Genomic DNA, 20,905 nt, shown 5'->3' on the forward strand with positions numbered 1-20,905 from the left:
AGCAAGGAAAAAGGGAGTTTTGTAGCTGGCACACTACGAAGCCAGTAGACCACCTGTAAACGCAAAGGGGGTCGTCGAAGGGTTCTCTGGGATGAGTAGAGATCACAAGGGCTCTGGGACCGTGGGAGCACAGCTGAATTGAAGATGTCCTGGCCAGGCGGGCTGGGTTCAGTGAAGATGTGCAGCTGGGCAACGGCAACGACACGTAAAGAAGCAACTTTCTGTCAGGGGCTGGCTCCTTGTAGCGACAATTCTGGAGCTGCTGGGCCACTGCTGTGGTAGGTCTCCCGAGTGCTGATGTCCATCATAGGGTGCTCTCTCGCTGTAGAGTTGGAGTCTGCCTGGACTTGTTTTTTAGGTTTTTGCAGCCAGGGGTCTGGTACCCCAGGTATTGGTGCCTTTCAGCTCTGGTAGGTCCTGGGGCCTCGAGACTTGGTGCAGAGGCCGATGTGACCCTCCAGAGCATGTGCACCTTCGGCTGGCACTCAGAAATGTCGGTCTGGCTGGGGGCTGGATGATGCTAGACTGGATTTTTCTGTTTTCGAGGCCAGTTGGGGCAGGGAGATAGTACCTCTATCTAAAGGGAGTTGCTCCAGCGATTTGGAAAGTGCTTACGAAGCTCTTGGGTTTTTGGAGGCTACACAGCGACGGAGGATGGCGATTGTTCAATTCTGTGGCGACAGGCCAGATTTTTCTCCTAAAGTCCACCACTAGGTCTGCAGTTCTCGGTCGAACAGCAGTTCTTCGTTCGTCTTCTTCTTGTGACCGTTGATGCGACTGTTGTGGGTCTGATTGTGCCACCTTAATACTAAATTTAGGGGCATTTGCAAGGGGGTCACAGGTAGTGGCCAATGGGCCCCTTTCCTGTGGTGTCTACACCCTCTATTATTTTAACCTCCTGTGGGAGGGGGACATAGTCCTAGCCCTGATTGGAGAAGTCCCACCATCTTCAAGATGGTGGGCACTGAAAAATGTGCTTCACTTCTCCTCCAGCACCTGAGGAGTGGAGTTGGCAGATGGGGGCACACCTTCTACTCTTTTTAAGTTTTCCTGCCTGTCTTCCCGCCAAACTGTGGCGAGGGGGAGGGGTCTGCTCATTCTATTAGGAGAGGCTGGGGTCGCATTTCAAAGGAGGCAAGGCCTTTAACGCTTCCCTCCACAGATGGCTCTTCCTGATTAGGGGAAGGAGTTAACACCTCCGTCCAGGACAAGCTTTGTTCTCGACCTTTGAGCGTGCTGGAACTCACCCCATGAGATCAGAACTCTGTCTGGTGGTGACAGGCTGGCTTAGACTTGTTGATGACCACACTAAGGGTTTGTAGGTTTCAGTGGACCCCTCTAAGGGTCTAAGTCCTCTGTGTGCAATTATTAATAAATCGGGCACTGGAATCTGTGCATGTTTATTTAGATGAGATGTTTGGTACCAAGCATCCCATAATACAGTGAAGCTATCATGGAGCTGGGGAACTCGTAATGAGTGTCCAGCCCATGTACTGTCTATGGCTTCCTTGTTCACTTGGAATATCCAAGAATCAACATGGATATTGTAGGGGCTTATCTGCTAATGCAGATATGGCCTCACATGAGATATATTACACCATTCCTTAGGGCTATAAGGCCTGCCAGAGTGGTGTTTTACCTATATCCCATGCGGTGTCTGTGGGCATGGCACATAGGGATGTGTACCATGTCGACTCTTCGGTTTTGTCTGTGCCAAGGCATGCAGTCTGTGATGGCAGGTTGCATGGCCTTGGTGAGCGGACCCTAAGGTGGCACAATTTGTGCTGCTACCTTCGGGGTCGCACTTTAGTGCCAATGCCCTAGGTACCAGGGGTACCATTTACTAGGGACTTACAAGGGGTACTGAAGTTGAGCCAACTGGGAAACAAATGGTACAGTTTAGGTAAATAGCTTCTGGCACAGTGGACCTGGTTGGTAGGGGCCCTGTACACTTTTTTTCCCCAGGAAAAAAGGGGGGGGCTAAGCATGTCCAAAAGAGGTACTTTCCTACGGTCTGACATGGGTAGATTTCTGTGACAGACCCCACCTGGTTTGTTTGTGGTGCTTGACCACGACTCCAAGACCTATGAGGACTGCCATGTTATGCATCCGAAGGCGCTGAGGGAGCGATCCCTCCAGCTCCTCGCCACCTGACATCCGACTCCTCAACGCTCAAGATCTAATGTGTGCGAAGGTCTCGGGATCGTTTGCAGGGCCACAACTGTTGTCCTACTCCAAGTCGTCAGGGGAATCGGGTAAGTTCCACAAGCACAAGATGTCGAAGAGGTATTCAACTTCACCGCGCCCGTTACAGTCTTCCGTCGAGGAGCAGGAGCGTCAGTACCCTAGGCCTTGCGCTTGGGCAGAGCCTGAGTCAGAGGCCTCTCCAGCCGAAGTGACCCCCACCCAGCTCAAAGAATTTTATGATGCCATGCACCTCATATTTGGGTGGCACAGCCTCTGTGGAGCGCCTTTGGGCCCCATGGGTTCGGGAGGGACCCCTACTGGGTCCCTGCTGGCTGGTTTACTTTCGGCACCAGTCAGGTCCCATGGTATCCCTTGCTGGATCCAGAACGGAGCCGTGGGCAAGACTGGTATCTTCTTTGACATCTGCTGTGGCGCCATCCCCATCCTTATTCCAGACTCCAGCATGGAGCTTGATAGGCATCACCCAACACTGGTTCAGAGTACAACCAGGACCATCTTCTCCAGATCAAAGCAAGTACCTTTTGCTATTGATAGGTCTGGAGAGGGAGAGGAATTGAAGGAGTCTGAGGACCCTTATGGCTACCAGCATCCTAAGATGAGGAGGACAACAGGTATGAGAAACAGACGGAGGCCAGTCGGATAGACAATTCGCTTGACACTGGTCTGGTCTCTCCTCCTACCGTAGCTATGGAGGAAGGAACCTCTTTTGCTATGGTGCGTCGAACAGCTGAGGTCTTGTGACATGGAAACACTAGGCCCGGTTAAGAAACACCATTTACATACTCATGTTCTTAAGTTGCCTTCTCTCCCTGAACACAAAGACGTTTGTCAGACATTCATTTGCATGCACAAACTGGATAATATTCTGAGAACTCAGATTTGCTTACACTACCACTTCGTATGCACTCTATCAGAACACCTTGAATATTCTGTACAAGGGTAAAGTTCATCACACACAAGGTTATTTGTTTTGGCTGCTCGGTGACCAAAACAATCACGATATAATAAACAATAAAATGAAAGATCGCACGAATGGGCCCGGGCATGGTTGGCGCTCCTGGAGTTGTTCATGCGCTCGGCTGTGGGAGATAGGGGAGATCCGGTGGAGGATGATGGGGCCCCGGTTCCGTGAGCACCCTGTAACAGGCTTCCCCCTATGCTCTTGAGGCACTCTCTGCTGGGATAGCTGGGAGGCGGATCCGACGAGTGGTAGGTGAGGCTTTGATGCACATGTAATTATGATAGATACTGGTGACATGCTTGGGTGGGTGGGTAGGGGGGGTTATGTTGGGGGGGTTGCTGGGGGATGGGGCGGTGTGGCATATTGGTTTTATCGCACATTCATTGTGGATTACTCCCGTGGATGACCTACCTCGTAGCATAGACGCTGTTGGGGTGAATGTTGTACAGTTGTGATCAGTTTGGTGGACTGGTCACTGCACCACGTTCTGATTTGGCTGGAGGGCGGAGTACGGGGGAAGGGGATTGACTGCATTTTGTTTTGTGACCTAATAAAGTCTATTTAAAAAAAACAAAAAAAATATAATAAACAATAGTGGCCTGGCTGGGGCTTCATCATGGTAATATGGATGTTATTATATATATGACATCAAGCCTTTGTTTAGACAGAGGAGCATTTCGCTGACATTGAGAGGTCGATCCATGCCAGAATTCCAGCTCAGCTAATTCCTGTTTACCTCATGCGAGGGATGCTGTCTTATTTGTACCGCAATACGGGTGTCTTGATGACAATAACACACAAGTAATGTGGTTTTTGATCACCCTACAGGTATTTGGCAGATTCACTCACCCTAGACATGATAGGATAGGATGCGCTAGGAAGAAGTTCAATAGATTACAGTATTTGCTTGCACGCATATATTCCCTGTAATAAGCAAGATTATTGAACTATTTATCTTTTTCACCATTCTAGTAATCCTAATCACATTATTTCCTTCTGTTGATTATTGCAGCGCAAGTATTTTACTCAAGAATCCCAATGCTTCAATAAATATTGAAACGCTTCACTGTGTATTTCTTGTGTATCTCTTTGGGTATGCATAATTAAGAGAAAGGGGTCTAGATCTGTTAACATAATTTCCTTGAGGAGTCAGGGTTGTCATGATCTGAGGTTGCACATCCATTTGTTACCCTGTAAGGTTAGGAGTACAGATGGTGCACTGTGAGCTAGCCGGACTTTGGCCAACATATCCTGATGGTGTTCACAGAATCAGTCTCACAAATTTCAGATTGGTATGTTGGTCAACAAATGCACAGTTTTACTTGGGAAAGTATAAGCTACTTTCTTGTGCCCAGGAAGGACGCAGGCCTCCGTCCGATCCTAGACCTGCACCCTCTCAATTTCTTCCTGAAAAAGGAGAAATTCAAGATGCTCATGCAAGTTCTGTCTACCTTGGGCTCAGGAGACTGGATGGTAGCATTGGATTTGCAGGACGCATATTTCCACATCCTGTCCTGCCTGCCCACAGATGTTACCTGTAGTTCACAGTGGGCTAAGAGCACTTTCAGTTTGCCATGCTCCCCTTAAGTCATACCAGCGCCCCTAGGGTGTTAACAAAAGTGATGGCGGTGGTTGCTGCTTATCTGCAGAGGTTTGGGGGTTCTATGCTTTCCCTACCTCGATGATTGGCTGTTGAAGGCAATCTCACCTCCAGACTATGGCAAGCCTTCTGCACTTGCTGAGGTTCACTATCAATGTGCCAAAGTCCCACCTGACTCCCTCTCAAATGCTTTGAGAATGTTTGAGAGTACCCATGGTGTAAGGTGTCCTTGACAGAGGACAGTACGGCAGGTGTTTCTGTAGAAAGGGAGCAGAATCATTTTTAGAGTCAGCTAGTGAGTGAACAGGTAAAGGAAAGAGTGCAGTGTGCGTGTTTGGAGGTATATCATGGAAAGGAAAAGTAGGCTGGAGTGTCCATAAAAGTAAGTACATAAGAGCATTTTACAGTTAAAACTACCTCTCCAGACTTTGCCCCAACTTATAGAATCCTAAGGTGCATGTAATCTTCTGCCTCTCTCAGTAAAGATGTATTTATTTGACACTTATGTACAAAGCAGCTGCTTCAGATTGCATTAGTGCCCTTCACTATTTTAACAATTGTGGAATAGTAGGCTGTACTTCAAGAAACCAGTTTATTACTGGAATCGCAGGCTCTAATACTTTTTTTTTGCAAACGATAAGATACACAACAAACATGAAAAGAATAGAAAAGCAATATAACCATAGCATGAAATGTACACCTGTAAAAAAACATCCATGTCATGATATAATAAAAGTTCGAGCAATAAGATTCTTAGTGGAAAAGTCTCTTCATAATAACAAAAGGCATTCGTCATCACATTTGTCATTTTAAGAGAGCTACATGGCATCAGACAGTGTTGATTCTCATATCCTTTGGATGCAGCCTCCATGCTATCTCAATTAGGGGCAGGGATGAAATGGCAGACACAGTACCTCTGTAAGATGGCGGATACTCAAGGATGAAAACCACAGCTGCACTGTTGATGGCACACTGTTAATGGGTTCAGCTGGGCATGATTGTCTTCAGAGGGTGTTTAGTGGGTCGATGACATGCCCTACACCAGAGGTTTTCAAACTTTTTTCTCTGAGGTGCCCCTAAGCAAAACATTTTAAAGTTGGGGCCCCCCCTTCAAAACTCTATGTCAAGCACGGGGCGTGGTGGGGCAGGGCTGAGCGCAAGGGTCTGGGCTTATGAGATAATTTCATGGATACTTTTTCAGTACCTCATAATCCACAATAAATCTGAAACCTACAAAGAGCAAATTCATCGAACAAAAACAGAAATTGGCAAACCAATTCTGCTCCCCATAATCTGTGTGTTGGATTTACCTTTCACACATGGTGCCAATGCAACTACATCTGTTGCACTAGTGATAGATAGCAGGGGCCCGGAGTAGAAGGACATCTCCTCTGTCTCCTTCACCCGTCTCCCACAAATACCTGATAATCACTACAGTCTTGAAACAGACTCTGTATTTGTTGATTTTTGGAGTTCTATTCAGCGTGAACTGGGCCCAAAGGCATGGAGCGCTCCCTTACATGAGCACCCGTTACATTATACAGGCTCATATTTTTTGTTTTTGTGTTTAGGCACATGGCCCACAGGACGTTGAACATCGGGAGCCAGTATAGGCTTGAACTAATGGGCCACTTGCAGCTCCACAAAGGTTTTTTTGAGAGGTGTGTGGGTGTCACCAGCTGAGTTCTTAAGTGCTTCTTTTTAATGAACAGTCATCAAAATGTATAGAGGTGTTCTCTGATTACTAATTACTTAAATATATAGATAGAAATTATGACTAGCATATTCACAGCGTATTCTGTCACAGGCTCGGACTTTGTAGCACTATATGTGCACATGCCACTATTCCCCACTGTACCAATCAGGATTCAGTTTTGTGATTTTCTGGCAGGACCACTGAAATTATGCAATTCTGTGGAATTTTCCACATAATTAAGGATTTTCCGCATTTGCCACTGAATCAGCCATCTACTGCATAATCTGCTAATTCTAACAAAAAAATGTTTCTAGCTCAAACAGTTATTAAAAATGTAGCAACATTTGCCACACAGTGGAAAGCCCTTCACAAAAGGCGATTAGTCACCTTTCAGTTGCTGGTTGGTGTATTTCGGTGGTAAACTGGTACTAATGATGTGAAATCTTAGCACAGACAGTATTTACATGTGTACAAATGGAAACACAATGAAATACTATCATGAAGTGTACCACATTAAGTCGTATTATTTGCATTTTCTTGCAACATAATTGATTTAACCCTGCCGCATAACTTGGTCGTTTCCTGCTGCAAAATTCTAGTGTTGCTGCTTTCTGGTCACAAACAGACATCAGCCTTGATTGGGTTAGGTAACTGAGGTTTGGGAGTAACATTGATTAGTTTAACTTGCATTTATTTTCCATTTAACTAGTGCACATTTTTTGTAACACAGTAACCCGAAGGTTGGGAACATTGCAAACCTATTACAGAATACATTACTCATTTTAGCCACATCCTTAACTCTGCCACCCCAGTCATTGACCCCCACCTCAGGGCGTCCAGGATCACAGGTCATACTATGTGTTAAAGCCCTTTAGCTACTGTATGTAAAGCAAAATTGCTTGGAAGCGCACCAAATTATTAAAGTCGCGCTTCCAGGCCTTCCTCATTTGCAAACACTTCAAGAGCCCTTTGCGCCCCCAGGGAATGCAGCCACGGCTCCCCAGGGGGACGCACCCCACAGAACTCTGCCCCACACCGACCTTCATTCTTGTGTTCAGTTAAGATACCTTCACATGGTTGCATGATAAACAAAAGGAGCAACAGCTGCCAGACACTGAGGTCTTTTGTGATGTCTGCATCAATATAATTATTATTTATAAGTAAAAAAATAAATCATTTTTGTCGTTCTGGTGCTAACTTAATCCTCTTTTTCCTTTAACAGGTACCTGCTCTCGGAAGGAAAGCTGAATGCAGGTAACTGGAAAATGCAAGGTGCTGTTAGTGCAGCGGGCAGGGTGGGGGAGGGGTGTGTTTGGGGGTGCAAACACGTGCAGTGCAGCAGCATCAGTGGACAGTCATTATAGAATACTCAGCAGAGCAATCCCCATAAAGGTTTTTCTGGTCCCGTGCTGTGTGAGGTACTTGAAGATGGAACCATTGAGGGGTTTATGTTGGTCAGGTTTTTGACGTCATTCTTAGAGTTTTCTTTCAGGTAACTGAAGTCTTAGCCTGGAGTGTTTTTATGTCTTTTCAAGGGCTTTGAAGTATGTTTCAATGGGTTTCTTCCATTTTTTTTTTTTTATAGTAAACTTTATTGCATTTGTAGTTATCATTGCCAACACAAAATTACAGCGGTAGCAGATCAACACATTAATCAGGTGAAGTACAAGCAAGATATCAAGACTGAGGCTCCCAAAGCAATGATGGAATAGATAGACCATTATGTGAGTACTAGTACTGTCTCCTACGCATTCGGATCCCTCACGGGGAAGTAGATTGAACCATTTACCCCATATTCTGCCAAACATCTCTGGACAACCTCTGGCCGCAAAAAGGGGCTCCTCTTGGGCTCCACACCAATCCACTCCCCACATCCAGCGCCGTACAGTGGGTGGTTTGGCTTGGGACCATAATGCGGCCATGTCCCGCTTCGCTACCGCCACCGCCGTTCCCAGCAGGCGTTTATCTGCCCGGGATCCGTCCAGGCCATCCAGCACCCCCAGCAGCAGGCGCAGCGGATCATGGGGAACCACCCAACCCAGGGCGCCTGTGAGCTCCGCTTCCACTCCCCTCCAGAACGGCTCAATAACGGGGCATTGCCAGACCACATGAAAGAAATCCGCAGAGGTGTGAGAGCAACGCGCGCAAGATGGGGCAGGCCGCATAATAGCTTTATATAAACGTGCTGGAAAGAGGTAGACCGTATGAAGGAAGTAAAGTTGAGTAAGACGAAGTTTGGACGACGTTGTCAGGGTCTTGGATGCCATAAGGGCATCTCTCCAGTCCACCTCCTCCAGGGGGCCAACCACCCCTCCCACCGGGCGCGTAGGTGGGCGAGAGAAGTGGGAGCATTGTTGACCAAGGATCTGTAAATCTGTGACACCCCCCCTCTGCCAAGGTTCCCCATCATCACCTGAGCCTCCAAGGGACTGAACTCTGGAAGGACAGTGGGAGCAGGGATGTGCGCCTGGAGAGCGTGTCGAAGTTGGAGGTATTTGTAAAATTGTGAGGGAAGGAGAGAGTGACGCTGTTGCAGGTCTGCAAAAGTTTTAATGTGGTCCCCCACCCAGACGTCCCCCAAAAGCGAGATCCCCACGAGGTCCCAACGACTGAAGTCTTGAAGGGAAGAGACCTCCCTCAACCATGCTCCGCTCCAGAGGGGCGTCTGCTTGGTGAGCTTCCGGTCCCAATGTACGTAGCGCAAAGCCGAGCGCCAGGCCAGGAACACCGACCTAGTGATGGAAGGAAGATCCCGCGGCACTGGACTCCCGTATAGGTGAGCCTGGATCTGTGAAAAGTCCAGGGTTCTGAGTTCCACCTGGTACGCCGGATCGGACCAGCCGCCTTGTGAACCAGACGTGGATCACGATAAGTCGTGTGGCTAGGTAATAGAGGTGAAGGTTAGTGACCCCCCCCATGCCCCCGTCGTAGGGAGGGATGCGACAGTGTACTAAGGACATTGGCGGTCTCCCGTTACCCCACAGAAAGCGAATGAGAACACTGTCCATCTGCCGGAACCAACTGCTCGGGAGGTGAGCGGTTGTGTTCTGTAGAATATACAGAAAACGGGGAAGGACCATCATTTTAAAAAGTGCACTGCGGCCTAAGGGGTTGAGAGGGAGGGATTGCCACTTCTTAAGATCCGCCTTGGCTCTGGCGACCAGGGGCGCAATGTTCAGGGCCCATTCAAGAGGTTTCTTCCATTTTAAGAGTTTATTTTTCTCAATGAAAATGTTGCCATGTGCAACTCGTGTTCGGATATGAAAACAGTACACAGGGCCCTCACACGCCTGGCCCCATGTCATTGCATCTGCTGCACATCTGATGGATTAAACCCAGATCAGTTGACTGGGGGTGAGTGTTTGATTTGCTCAAACGCTCCGTTCATCATTCCCCTTTGTTATCGCTTTGTTCGCCCTAAGTTGGCAGGGTATGCCCAGACGTGGGTCCCTTGCTCACTTTGCCACTGGATTCAAGATAGCCTGGCTGATGAGGGTTATGAACCCGAAACCGGTCCCAGGATGCTTGTTTCCGGTCCAGGGAAGACATGGTTTGGCAGTTCGGGCTGGACTGTTCCCATAAGGCACAGGGTCAGACTGATTTGCATATGGCCATGTCTGAACTGGGGTGGTGGAGTGAGCTAAAGAACGATGATGGATTAAACCCAGATCAGTTGACTGGGGGTGAGTGTTTGATTTGCTCAAACGCTCCGTTCATCATTCACCTTTGGTATCGCACATCTAATAGCGGCTTTGTTGCTGCCTGGGGTTTCTGCTTCTCTCAGGAGCTTGATTAGACATTAGGACTAAGCAGAGTTTATCCACAAAGTGATATTGGCTATTGCCCCCTCGTTTATGGGTTTCCCCTGTTGCTGTTAGTTTCCAACCAGACGGTAAAGTATTTCGTGTTTCTGAGACTCATTTTGGGTGTTTTTGTTAGGTACGTGTTTTGCCGCTCTAGTGTAGGACGTGCAGATAAAAGGGTGTTTTTTCATGTCATGTTTTTAGTATAAAATCAAGTCTTGGAAGTCATAAACGTAGTGTGTTTGAACTTCAGGGCAGGAAGTTCATCGTCTTTTAGAAAGTGTAGTATTTGAGGTGAGGATGTGTTTCAGCACAGATGTGATTGAATGCTGATGAGGTACACAGTGTGTCGCCGTTCTCAAGACTGTTCTGGGGTGCAAGCAGCGCTCTTGGAAGAGTTCTAGATTACAGATTGTTAGAATCCCCACATGAAGAACAATAGGATGTTCATGCGGCAACTATGGCTTTCTGCAGATGATCGTTCTGCCGTTTACTTCCCATCCTATGCTTTTGTTGCAGATTGTTGTCTCTTTTTGGTGTCTTGTTTGGAAGTGGGCCGGGTCCTTGGTACAGCCACGCTATTTGTAATAAGAGATCAGTTGTAATGTAGGGGGTGGGAGGGTGTTAGTTAATTTGGTGTTCTTTCAAGTAGTAGGTTTTGAGAGTGAGTGCTAGCTTAGTTTCTGAGGAATTCGTATTTTTTTTTATTTGGTTGCCGAATGTTTCTCGCTAGAGAACAGATCTGCAATTTAATATATTGTTGGGTCCAGTAAGACATATTTTGTGTTTTCAGTTGTTTTTCGAGGTTGAGCCTTGTAATAAGCACACTGTTTGTTTCTGAGCCATATGGCTGGGCTTGCTGCAGGAGGTTTATTGCGTGTTTTGGGATGGTGGGGCGGTGGACACTGCCGGTCTGGTGTTCCTTACTCATATCCGTTGCATTTTACAAGAGGTACTTGTGCAGGTCACACTTTATTTTCATATCTTCATCAGATTTCATAATTTTTTTCGTATTGTGGAACGATGACACTAGGCAGATCCTTTCATCAGTCGGAAAACGTGTTTGGCTGTGTATTTATGTTGACTGTGAGTATGCTGGCGTGTGCATTTGTGGAAGATGAGTGCCATCTGCTGGACAAACGAACGTAGTGCCGCTGCATTGGGCTTTAACATTAAGTATTAATTGGTTATTTTAGTGGTTCTCAACCTTTAGACTTCTGGGGACCCCGAATTAATCATTACTGGAACCCGAGGACCCGCCGTCCTCCTCCCCCTCCCCAAAATCATTATTGGCATTAGGGACCCCTCATTGGGTCATGGCTAGTAGCCGAGGGCCCCAGCCTAAATATTGTTCATAATTTGAACTGTAAAACTGTACACACAAAAATACAGAGAAAAACATTCAAACAAATCCACAAATGATGACCCATTTTATTTAATTCGCAAACACATACAACTCAACATTTTAATATGAAGGTTGGAGCTTTTCTAAATTCAATTGAGGCCACTCGTCACCCATACTGTATTTTGTTTTGATGCACTTGCAATGCTCCCACAACTCAATCTGAGGATACTAATTTAATTTTTAGTCTGCAATTTCAAATTCCTTCACCTTTACAGTACATTTTAAAGCTGAGGCACCTAATGTCCAAATTGGGATATTTGAAGGTTGACTGAGCCTTAAGGTCCCTGCGTGCATGCTGAACACCTCTGTGAGCTAGTATGGAGGGTCTGAGGATCGGCCAGAGGTCTTCCAGGCTTGATTAGGAGTGTTTGAAGACAAGACAGTGGTCTCTAGGGCAAAGGCTAAAGCCTCTCTGAAGGACTTTGAGGAGTTTCAGAGTAAATGCCAAGGGTCTCTGAACTTAAGTGCCGTGGTTTGTTGAAGGACCTGATGAGTGTGTCTGAATGAAAGGCTGTGGCCTCAGATTGCGAGATGATGGTCTCTGGGATGTGTTACTTACTGGAGGTTATGGAAATACATTTGTTGTGGTCTTGAACCGCTCAGAGGAAAGCCTGGAAAAGTTTAAGAACAAACCTGGGGTGTCTGAAATTGATCTGTTGAAAGTGGAGCTGACAGATATTTCCTGCCACCTGCACCTCGAAATGTCCTAGGTCTGTGATTCATTTCCAGAGTCAGAAGGGCATTAAGACGCTAAAATGCAGAAATATCTCTTTCTTTTGGCCCGAGTCTATACTGACAAAAATGTGTTTAAAAAATAACACATTTTAAAATGTATCTCTGAGCTGGGCTCTGCTGAATCCTAGGTACTTTCAGTTTCACTTTTCACCCCCATTACTTTGTGGAACCTCCACAGCTACTCCTCTGAGGTATGTTTGTGATATTCCATCATGTACACAGTTCTCTTAGTGTTTCGATTATATGTCATTTTACTCTTTAACAAATGAATATTTCAGCGAAGTCGCAGTGCATCTGTAAAGTTGTATTTTTCACTTTGGATTAAAAAAATTCCTGTGTACCCCTTTACTTTTGATTACCATAATGTGATTGCATGCGTTCTCTTTTTTTGACAGCTTTTGGGTGCTCAGTTTAATGTGGCTTATCATACATATGTACATATGTCATTAAATATGTTTATACTCCCAATTTAGATGAGAGATTCACCATTCCTTACACTAAAAAAGGTTGCTTTTCTTGCTTAAGGAATCTTTTTTCCCCAATTATGTATTTATTTTTAAACAAAATACAGACAATTTTAGTTTTATGGCAGTACACTCGTGGGTATTACATAGCGCAGCATAAATATTCATATCAGTTGACATGCATGAGTAAAAAATAATCATTATATAGTTTACAGTTATCAAGGTAAAGCCCAATGGTATAGACTTGCAAAAAAAGAATGGACATAAGCAAGTATGCACTTCACTAGAGGCTTCCTTGGTTCAAATGTAAGTAAATGTAAGGCTTTTGTATTCTCAAAAGGTGTTTCCAGGTGAATACACATATATGAGAGCTTTATGTATATGGTGCAGATTTGACATGCTTTTTTGGGGTTCAGCATCTGTTGGTCTGTTTTTAAAAGCTCACACAGTAAATAACTGTTTATGAGACACAATCCTACTTGCACATTATCCACATTCTGTGTATGATGCCTTCAGTCAGTCATGAATTCTTATTGTTGAAAAATTAAAATGCAACTAGGATTTTGTGACATATTTAAACTCTTAATAATTAGATGTAACATATAAAAAGTGGAATATGGTACTTTGAAGTGTAATGGCTAGCTGGATAAAATTAATTGATGCAGATCATTGGGATCTTGGCCCTGAAAGTCATTGAATCCAAGTTGTTTGTTCTTGTGGCAGGGTCAACGCTCAAGAAATACCCAAGAATGCATATAGAGGGACGAAACCTCGATCTTGTGGATAATTTTAACTATTTGGGGGTCACATTTGATAGGGAGAACAATTTGCAAAGTATAGTGACTAACAGGGGGTCGCAAATGAAAAAAAGCATTGGAGGGTTTTTAGATTCATAAAAAAACTGGGATCAAAACCAATTGACACTATAAAAAAGATCTATCGGGCAAAGGTAGTGTCTGTTGCAACTTATGGGGCAGTTGTACGGGGTTTAACGGATGTATCCAAACTCCAAGGCATAGAGGATGGGCTTTTGAAGAGACTAAGTTGTTTGCCGCAATCTTGTTCCTCCTATAATTGCTACTCTGAATTTAACCAGCCTTATATCAAGTCCCAGATCCGTATTGCTCCTATCTTATTGTGGCATTCAGTTTGGAAGAAAGAAACATGAAACTTAATTGGAGATATTCTAAAAGATTGCCTGAAATTAGACAGGGCATTTAAAATACAGTAGTTAAAATATATTGAGTCTTACCTGGAAGTAATTGTCCTTAGAAAATTGTTCAAAGGTACTAACTTATGCTTGACAATTCCAAGGAAAGAATTGAAAGGCCGATTGCTGGATAGATTGGGCAGAGACAGGTGGGAGAGCAATTGTAACAAGTTTACGGTTAAGCAACACTCTTTAATTCCTAATATACATTACACTGTGTCTTCAAACAGCCAACATAAATATGCATTGCTGCGATTCCGTTTGAAATGCATCCCTCTAATGCTAGGCCACTTTGCCAAAACTTATTCCACTGATGCCCTGCCACCTAGCGCCTGTGATGAACAATCCACTCAGACTGATCTTCATTTCTTATTCTTCTGTAATTTATACACTAAGGAAAAGAACAAATATATTCTACAGTTTATGCGTAAACTTAAGTTCGAGGCATATGAGCTGCAGATCACACACTTAGGATAAGATCGCCATCTGGTGTTGGGCTCGGATGATTGCAGGTTGTTGTTGTCTTCGGAAGAAGCCTTTTGGTCACAAGATAGGTGACTCCTCCTCTGGACAACAGTGCGCATGGGCATCCACTCCATCCTCAGATTGTTTTTTTCCGCCATTGGGTTCAGATGTACTTTTCCATTCCGGCTGAAAACTTCTGAAAATCCAGCTTTCGAAACCAACAACCTTTACAACTCGACGTCGAAATCCAATCGGACCGGTTCCGGATACGGCTCATGGAAAGGACACCTTTTAAAAAATGCCCCCAATGTGGAGCAAAGTTCCCCCACAGTGACCACCACGAGGTCTGCAACCTGTGCCTCTCGCCGGAACATAACAAATCCAACTGTCCAGCCTGCGCCGCATTCCGTTCCAAGAAAACCATCCGGGACTGAAGAGCTCGACGCCATATCATGGCCAGACCAGCTCCACAACCAGAGGACATCTTTGCCCAGGATGTCCCGGAAGACGACTCCGAAGACCTCCCAATCGTATCCGAAGCGGACGATTCTGATGACCTCATCACTCCGGGGCAACGAGTGAGTACCAGTGCCCCTACCCCAACCCCCCCAAAAAAGACATTGGTCAAGACTCCGCCAGCTGGCCCCAGTCGTGACCGAAAATCGTCTTCAGAAGCCCCGCCCTCGGGCCCGGCTCCGAAGAAATATAAGCCTGCAGGTGGCTCGGGCTCGAGCAAACCACATGTTATTGTGCCCACAATACCTTCGGCACCGAAGCCTCAACCCCTCTCGACACCGAAGCAGGCTCCGAGACCATCGAGGCCGAAATCTCCACCGGCACCAAAACGTTCTTCGGCACCGAAGTCTCCACCGGCACCGAAACGTTCTTCGGCACCGAAATCTCCGCCGGCACCGGAAAGTTCTTCGGCACCGAAACCATCCTCGGTACCGAAAAAAGTCCACAAAGACTCTACCGATCACCCAAAACACAGATCGGAACCGAAAAAGTCGGCGCCAAAGCCACTTTCGGACAATGAAGAACTTTTTCACCCGGATCCCACGCAAAAAAGGATTTATATCAATCCAAAAACCGGACATGTCACCGCTGTGCCATACAAGAAAAGGAAGCTGGACACAACATCTCCTCCAGCTCCCGTAAAGAAGAAGGACTTTGCCACCTCACCCATTCGTCCTTCCTCTCCAATATTAACTCTCATCCCACCCCCTCTGCCCCTACCTCCTTCTCCTCTACCATCTCCTTCACATACACCACCTCCGCAGGATGATGATGATGATTTAGGGGGAGGGGGAGACCCGGATGACCTTAATGATTCTAATGATCCTAATGGTCCTTTCACACTCCCGGATACGGCACCCTTAGATGACTGGGCTTACCCTTTACCTGATATTCCTGATCCCACTACATACCCCTCCAAACCCTCCCCTCCTGATGACCATTTAGGGTTTGGACAGCTGATCAACAGGGCGGCACTGTTTTGAGCAGTCGCAAAAATCAGTTCAGATCTTGCTCATGATTAAGGGAGTCTTAAAACACGCCACTGAGGTTTTTAAAGACCCTGTTAGAGCTAGGGTTCTTAACCCCCGAATTGAAAAAAAATATAGACCGGCCCCACAGGATCCCGCGTACATTAAGGCACAGCTCCCTCTAGACTCTTTAGTCGTTACAAACGCAAGAAAGCGGGCTAACTCCCAAACAACAGGAGACATACCGCCCCCAGACAATGAGTCCAAGCTCTTAGAGGCCTCGGGCAACAGGGTTGCAGCACAAGCTGCTAACCATTGGCGTATTGCCAACAAACAAGCCCTATTGGCCCGATATGATAGGTCTCATTATGATCAGCTAGAAGATCTTTTACAACACCTGCCAGATCAGTACAAATCCCAGGCCAATGACCTCATCCAAGAGGGAAAACTGATATCTAATGCCTCAATCAAATGTGCACTAGACGCAGCGGACACTGCCTCTAGGGCGGTCAACACAAGCGTATTACTTAGACGCCACGCATGGCTACGTATTTCAGGCTTTAAGCCGGAAGTACAAACAACCATTATTGCTCAACCATTCAATCAAGAGCAACTATTTGGACCCGTGGTCGACACTGCACTAGAGAAGATGAAGAAAGATAACGAGACTGCCAAATCAATGGGAGCATTACAGTCTCCACAACCCCGAGGCTCCTTTCGACGCTCCTTTTACAGGGGAGCCTCCATAAATGTGGGAACAGACACCTCTTTCACTTTCAAAACCTCCGCACAAACATCCCCTAACAGAGGATATTTTAGAGGAGGATATAGGGTAAACAATACCAAGGGCCGAGGACGGGGCAATACCAACACCCGCACCTCTCCAGCCACTAAACAGTGACTTGCCCCCACTCCCCCCAGACCATTCCACTCCAGTCGGGGGAAGACTCCAACAGTTCCTACCTGTCTGGAATTCCATCACAACAGACAAGTGGGTAAGACAAATTATCCAGTTTAGTTACTGCCTCGAACTCACAAACACCCCCCCACACATACCACCCAAACACCGTCCAATGTCACCACACCATCTTACACTCCTCAAACAGGAAATTCGGTCCTTGCTTCAAAAACACGCAATAGAACCAGTTCCACTCCAACATCAGGGTACAGGAGTATATTCTCTATACTTCCTAATTCCCAAAAAGGACGAGACTTTAAGACCCATACTCGACCTCAGACTACTAAACCAGTACATACACTCAGATCACTTCCATATGATCACTCTCCAACAAGTCCTCCCACTACTTCAACAAGGCGACTTCCTTGCCACATTGGACCTCAAGGACGCATACTTTCACATCCCCACGCATCCCGCTCACAGGAAGTATCTAAGATTTGTGGTAGACGGACAGCACTATCAGTTTACAGTCCCCCCATTCGGAGTAACAACTGCACCCAGGGTATTCACCAAATGCTTAGCAGTAGTGGCAGCGCACCTCAGGAGACAACAAATCCATGTCTTCCCGTATCTCGACGATTGGCTCATAAAAGCCAATACTCTCGACAAATGCGTTCTCCACACTCACCGCACTATTCAAACCCTACACGACTTGGGATTTACCATCAACTATCCCAAATCTCAACTGCAACCCTCCCGCATACATCAATATCTGGGAGCCACCATAAATACGTCCAAGGCCATAGCTTATCCCAGCACAGCCAGGATAGCCAACATACAAAACCTCATCTTAAAATTTCAAACTCAACACTCTCTTCCAGCAAGAGTGTTTATGCAACTGTTAGGCATGATGGCGTCATGCATCTCCATCGTACCCCACGCACGACTTCAAATGCATCCCTTGCAAGAATGTCAAGCACAACAGTGGAACCAGGCTCACGGACAACTTACCGATCTGGTGTTGGTGGACGGTCGCTCACTTCGTTCACTGAAATGGTGGAACACAATCAACCTGTCCAAAGGGCGACCGTTCTTAGAGCCTCTTCCACAAGTAGTGCTGACGACCGACGCATCTCTCACAGGGTGGGGAGCCCACCTCCTTCAACACATCACTCAGGGCAGATGGACCACTCAACAAAAACTGCTCCATATCAATCACCTAGAACTTCTAGCGGTGTTCCTAGCACTGAAATCCTTTCAAGTACATCTAAAGAACAAAACTGTCCTCATCCGCACAGACAACATGACGACAATGTATTACATACAAAAGCAGGGGGGAACACATTCTCTCCAACTGTCCCAACTCGCACAGAACATCTGGAGATGGGCAATTCCCCAAAACATCTACCTGCTAGCGGTACACCTTCCAGGGGTTCACAACCAGGTTGCCGATCTCCTAAGTCGTCAGACACAGCAACTCCACGAATGGTAATTACACCCCAAAGTCCTATTCCCATTCTTCCAATAATGGGGCCAACCAGACATAGACCTGTTCGCCACACACGAAAACGCAAAATGCCCAACCTTCGCTGCCAGGTTTCCACACCCACAGTCGAAGGGTAATGCAATATGGATGAACTGGTCAGGCAGATTTGCGTACGTTTTTCCGCCTCTCCCACTCATTCCATTTGTGGTACGCAAGCTCAAACAACAGTCTCTAAAACTGATCCTAGTAGCTCCCACTTGGGCACGTCAACCCTGGTTCACGACACTTCTGGAACTATCGCTAGTTCCACATCAAAAAATGTGCCTTTCCCCGGCCCTATTAACCCAGAACCATGGAGAAATCAGATACCCAGATCCACAGCAACTGAACTTGGCAATCTGGCTCCTGAAGTCTTAGAGTTCGGTTACCTCAACCTCCCACCAGACTGTATGAATATCATAAAAGAAGCTAGAAGACCTACTACTAGGGCGTGTTATGCTGCAAAATGGAAAAGATTTGCCATTTACTGCACTAACAATCATATACGTCCACTGGATGCTTCCATCCAAAACATTATTTGCTATTTACTACACTTGCAAAGATGCAATTTAGCGTATTCCTCCATACGTCTACACCTAGCAGCCTTAGCAGCCTACTTACAAAATAGACAACACCTGTCCCTATTTAAGGTACCAGCCATCAAAGCCTTTATGGAAGGTCTCAAAAGGATTATTCCTCCAAGATTACCACCTTCCCCAGTGTGGAATCTAAATATTGTTCTAACAAGGCTCATGGGCCCTCCATTTGAACCTATGCATAACTGCGAACTGCAGTTCCTAACATGGAAAGTGGCTTTACTTATCGCAATCACATCCCTGCGAAGGGTAAGTGAGATACAAGCCTTAACTCTTGAAGAACCATTCCTACAACTACATCGTAACAAAGTGGTTCTTAGGACAAACCCAAAATTCCTACCTAAAGTCATTTCCCCTTTCCATCTTAACCAATCAGTCGAGCTACCAGTCTTCTTCCCTAATCCAGACTCAGTAGCTGAGAGAGCCCTTCATACCTTAGATGTTAAAAGAGCCTTGCTTTATTACATCGACAGAACCAAACCTTTTCGCAAAACCAAACAGCTGTTTGTTGCTTTCACTCCACCACATCAAGGCAACCCCATTTCAAAATCAGGTATAGCCAGGTGGATAATTAAATGTATCCAAATATGTTACCAAAAAGCTGAACGCACTCTTACAGTTCCCCCTAGGGCGCACACCACGCGTAAAATAGGGGCTTCCATGGCATTCTTAGGGAATATTCCCTTAGAAGATATTTGCAAAGCAGCCACATGGTCTACCACACACACCTTCACTAAACATTACTGTGTTGATGTGCAATCTAAACAACAAGCTTCAGTAGGCCAAGCTGTCCTAAAAACTCTATTCCAAACTGCTGCAACGGATACAGGTGACCACCGCTAGGGGAGACACTGCTATATAGTCTATCCTAAGTGTGAGATCTGCAGCTCATATGCCTCGAACGGAATATGCTACTTACCAGTATGCATCTGTTCTTGGCATGTAGAGCTGCAGAGCCACACACGCCCACCCGCCTCCCCGGGACCTGTATCTGTTCCAGCATTGTCCTAATTAGACACTACACATGGACATCCTTTCTCTTTCTTCTTATACACTCCATCATTTCCCATCATGGCGAAAAACAATCTGAGGATGGAGTGGATGCCCATGCGCACTGTTGTCCAGAGGAGGAGTCCCCTATCTCGTGACCAAAAGGCTTCTTCCGAAGACAACAACAACCTGCAATCATCCGAGCCCAACACCAGATGGCGATCTTATCCTAAGTGTGTGGCTCTGCAGCTCTACATGCCAAGAACAGATGCATACTGGTAAGTAGCATATTCCTTTCAGACAGTGTCGCCCAACCTAGTATTATCTCCAACTATTACCTAACCCCTTTGTCTGTTACTGTTTAGCTTCTTTCTTTTTCTCTGCCCTAAAAAGGAGAAGATTAACTTCATAGGGTGGGTGCACATACACAGCAGGAGGAGTGACCCTAAGATATGTATATGAATTGTCGTTTTATGATATGATTCATTTTATCGTTGTATGTTTTTTAATTACTTTTATGCACTTGAATGTGCTTTTTTGTATTTATAATGCTTTTAATATCATTGATTGATCTTTGTAGAATACTTTTTATGCCATGTGCAGTGGCGAAATAAAGTTATGAATGAATGAATTGATGAAAAGAAATACTATTTGAACTGCTTTTTCTATAAGGTTCCAGATTCAGGTTGCATCCATGAATCTTATTAAGGTTGTGGCCTTATGACACTTACTAAGGCCCCCATTCATGGTTATGAGGCGGCAGAGAGGAATTCCCATATGGAATTCTGTTCTGCCTGATCACAAATGGTCCGTTGTTTTCATACCTGGTTTTCCCTGGTGTGAGAACTCCGAGCCAATTTTACTT

The 20,905-nt window shown here is 45.9% G+C and overlaps 1 protein-coding gene across 1 annotated transcript in view; it reads left to right on the plus strand.

The window, feature by feature from the left end:
* The window catches only part of PIGL (phosphatidylinositol glycan anchor biosynthesis class L), a 383,453-nt gene that overhangs the window by 322,852 nt on the left and 39,696 nt on the right, over nucleotides 1-20,905 (plus strand). Inside the window, exon 5 of the mRNA XM_085649301.1 lies at nucleotides 7,688-7,719. Coding sequence (XP_085505427.1) covers nucleotides 7,688-7,719 — 32 coding nt within the window. The remainder of the gene's footprint in view (nucleotides 1-7,687; nucleotides 7,720-20,905) is intronic.

The sequence above is a fragment of the Triturus cristatus genome, chromosome 3_2 (assembly GCF_964204655.1).
Source record: "Triturus cristatus chromosome 3_2, aTriCri1.1, whole genome shotgun sequence".
NCBI classification, from domain to species: Eukaryota; Metazoa; Chordata; class Amphibia; order Caudata; family Salamandridae; genus Triturus; species Triturus cristatus.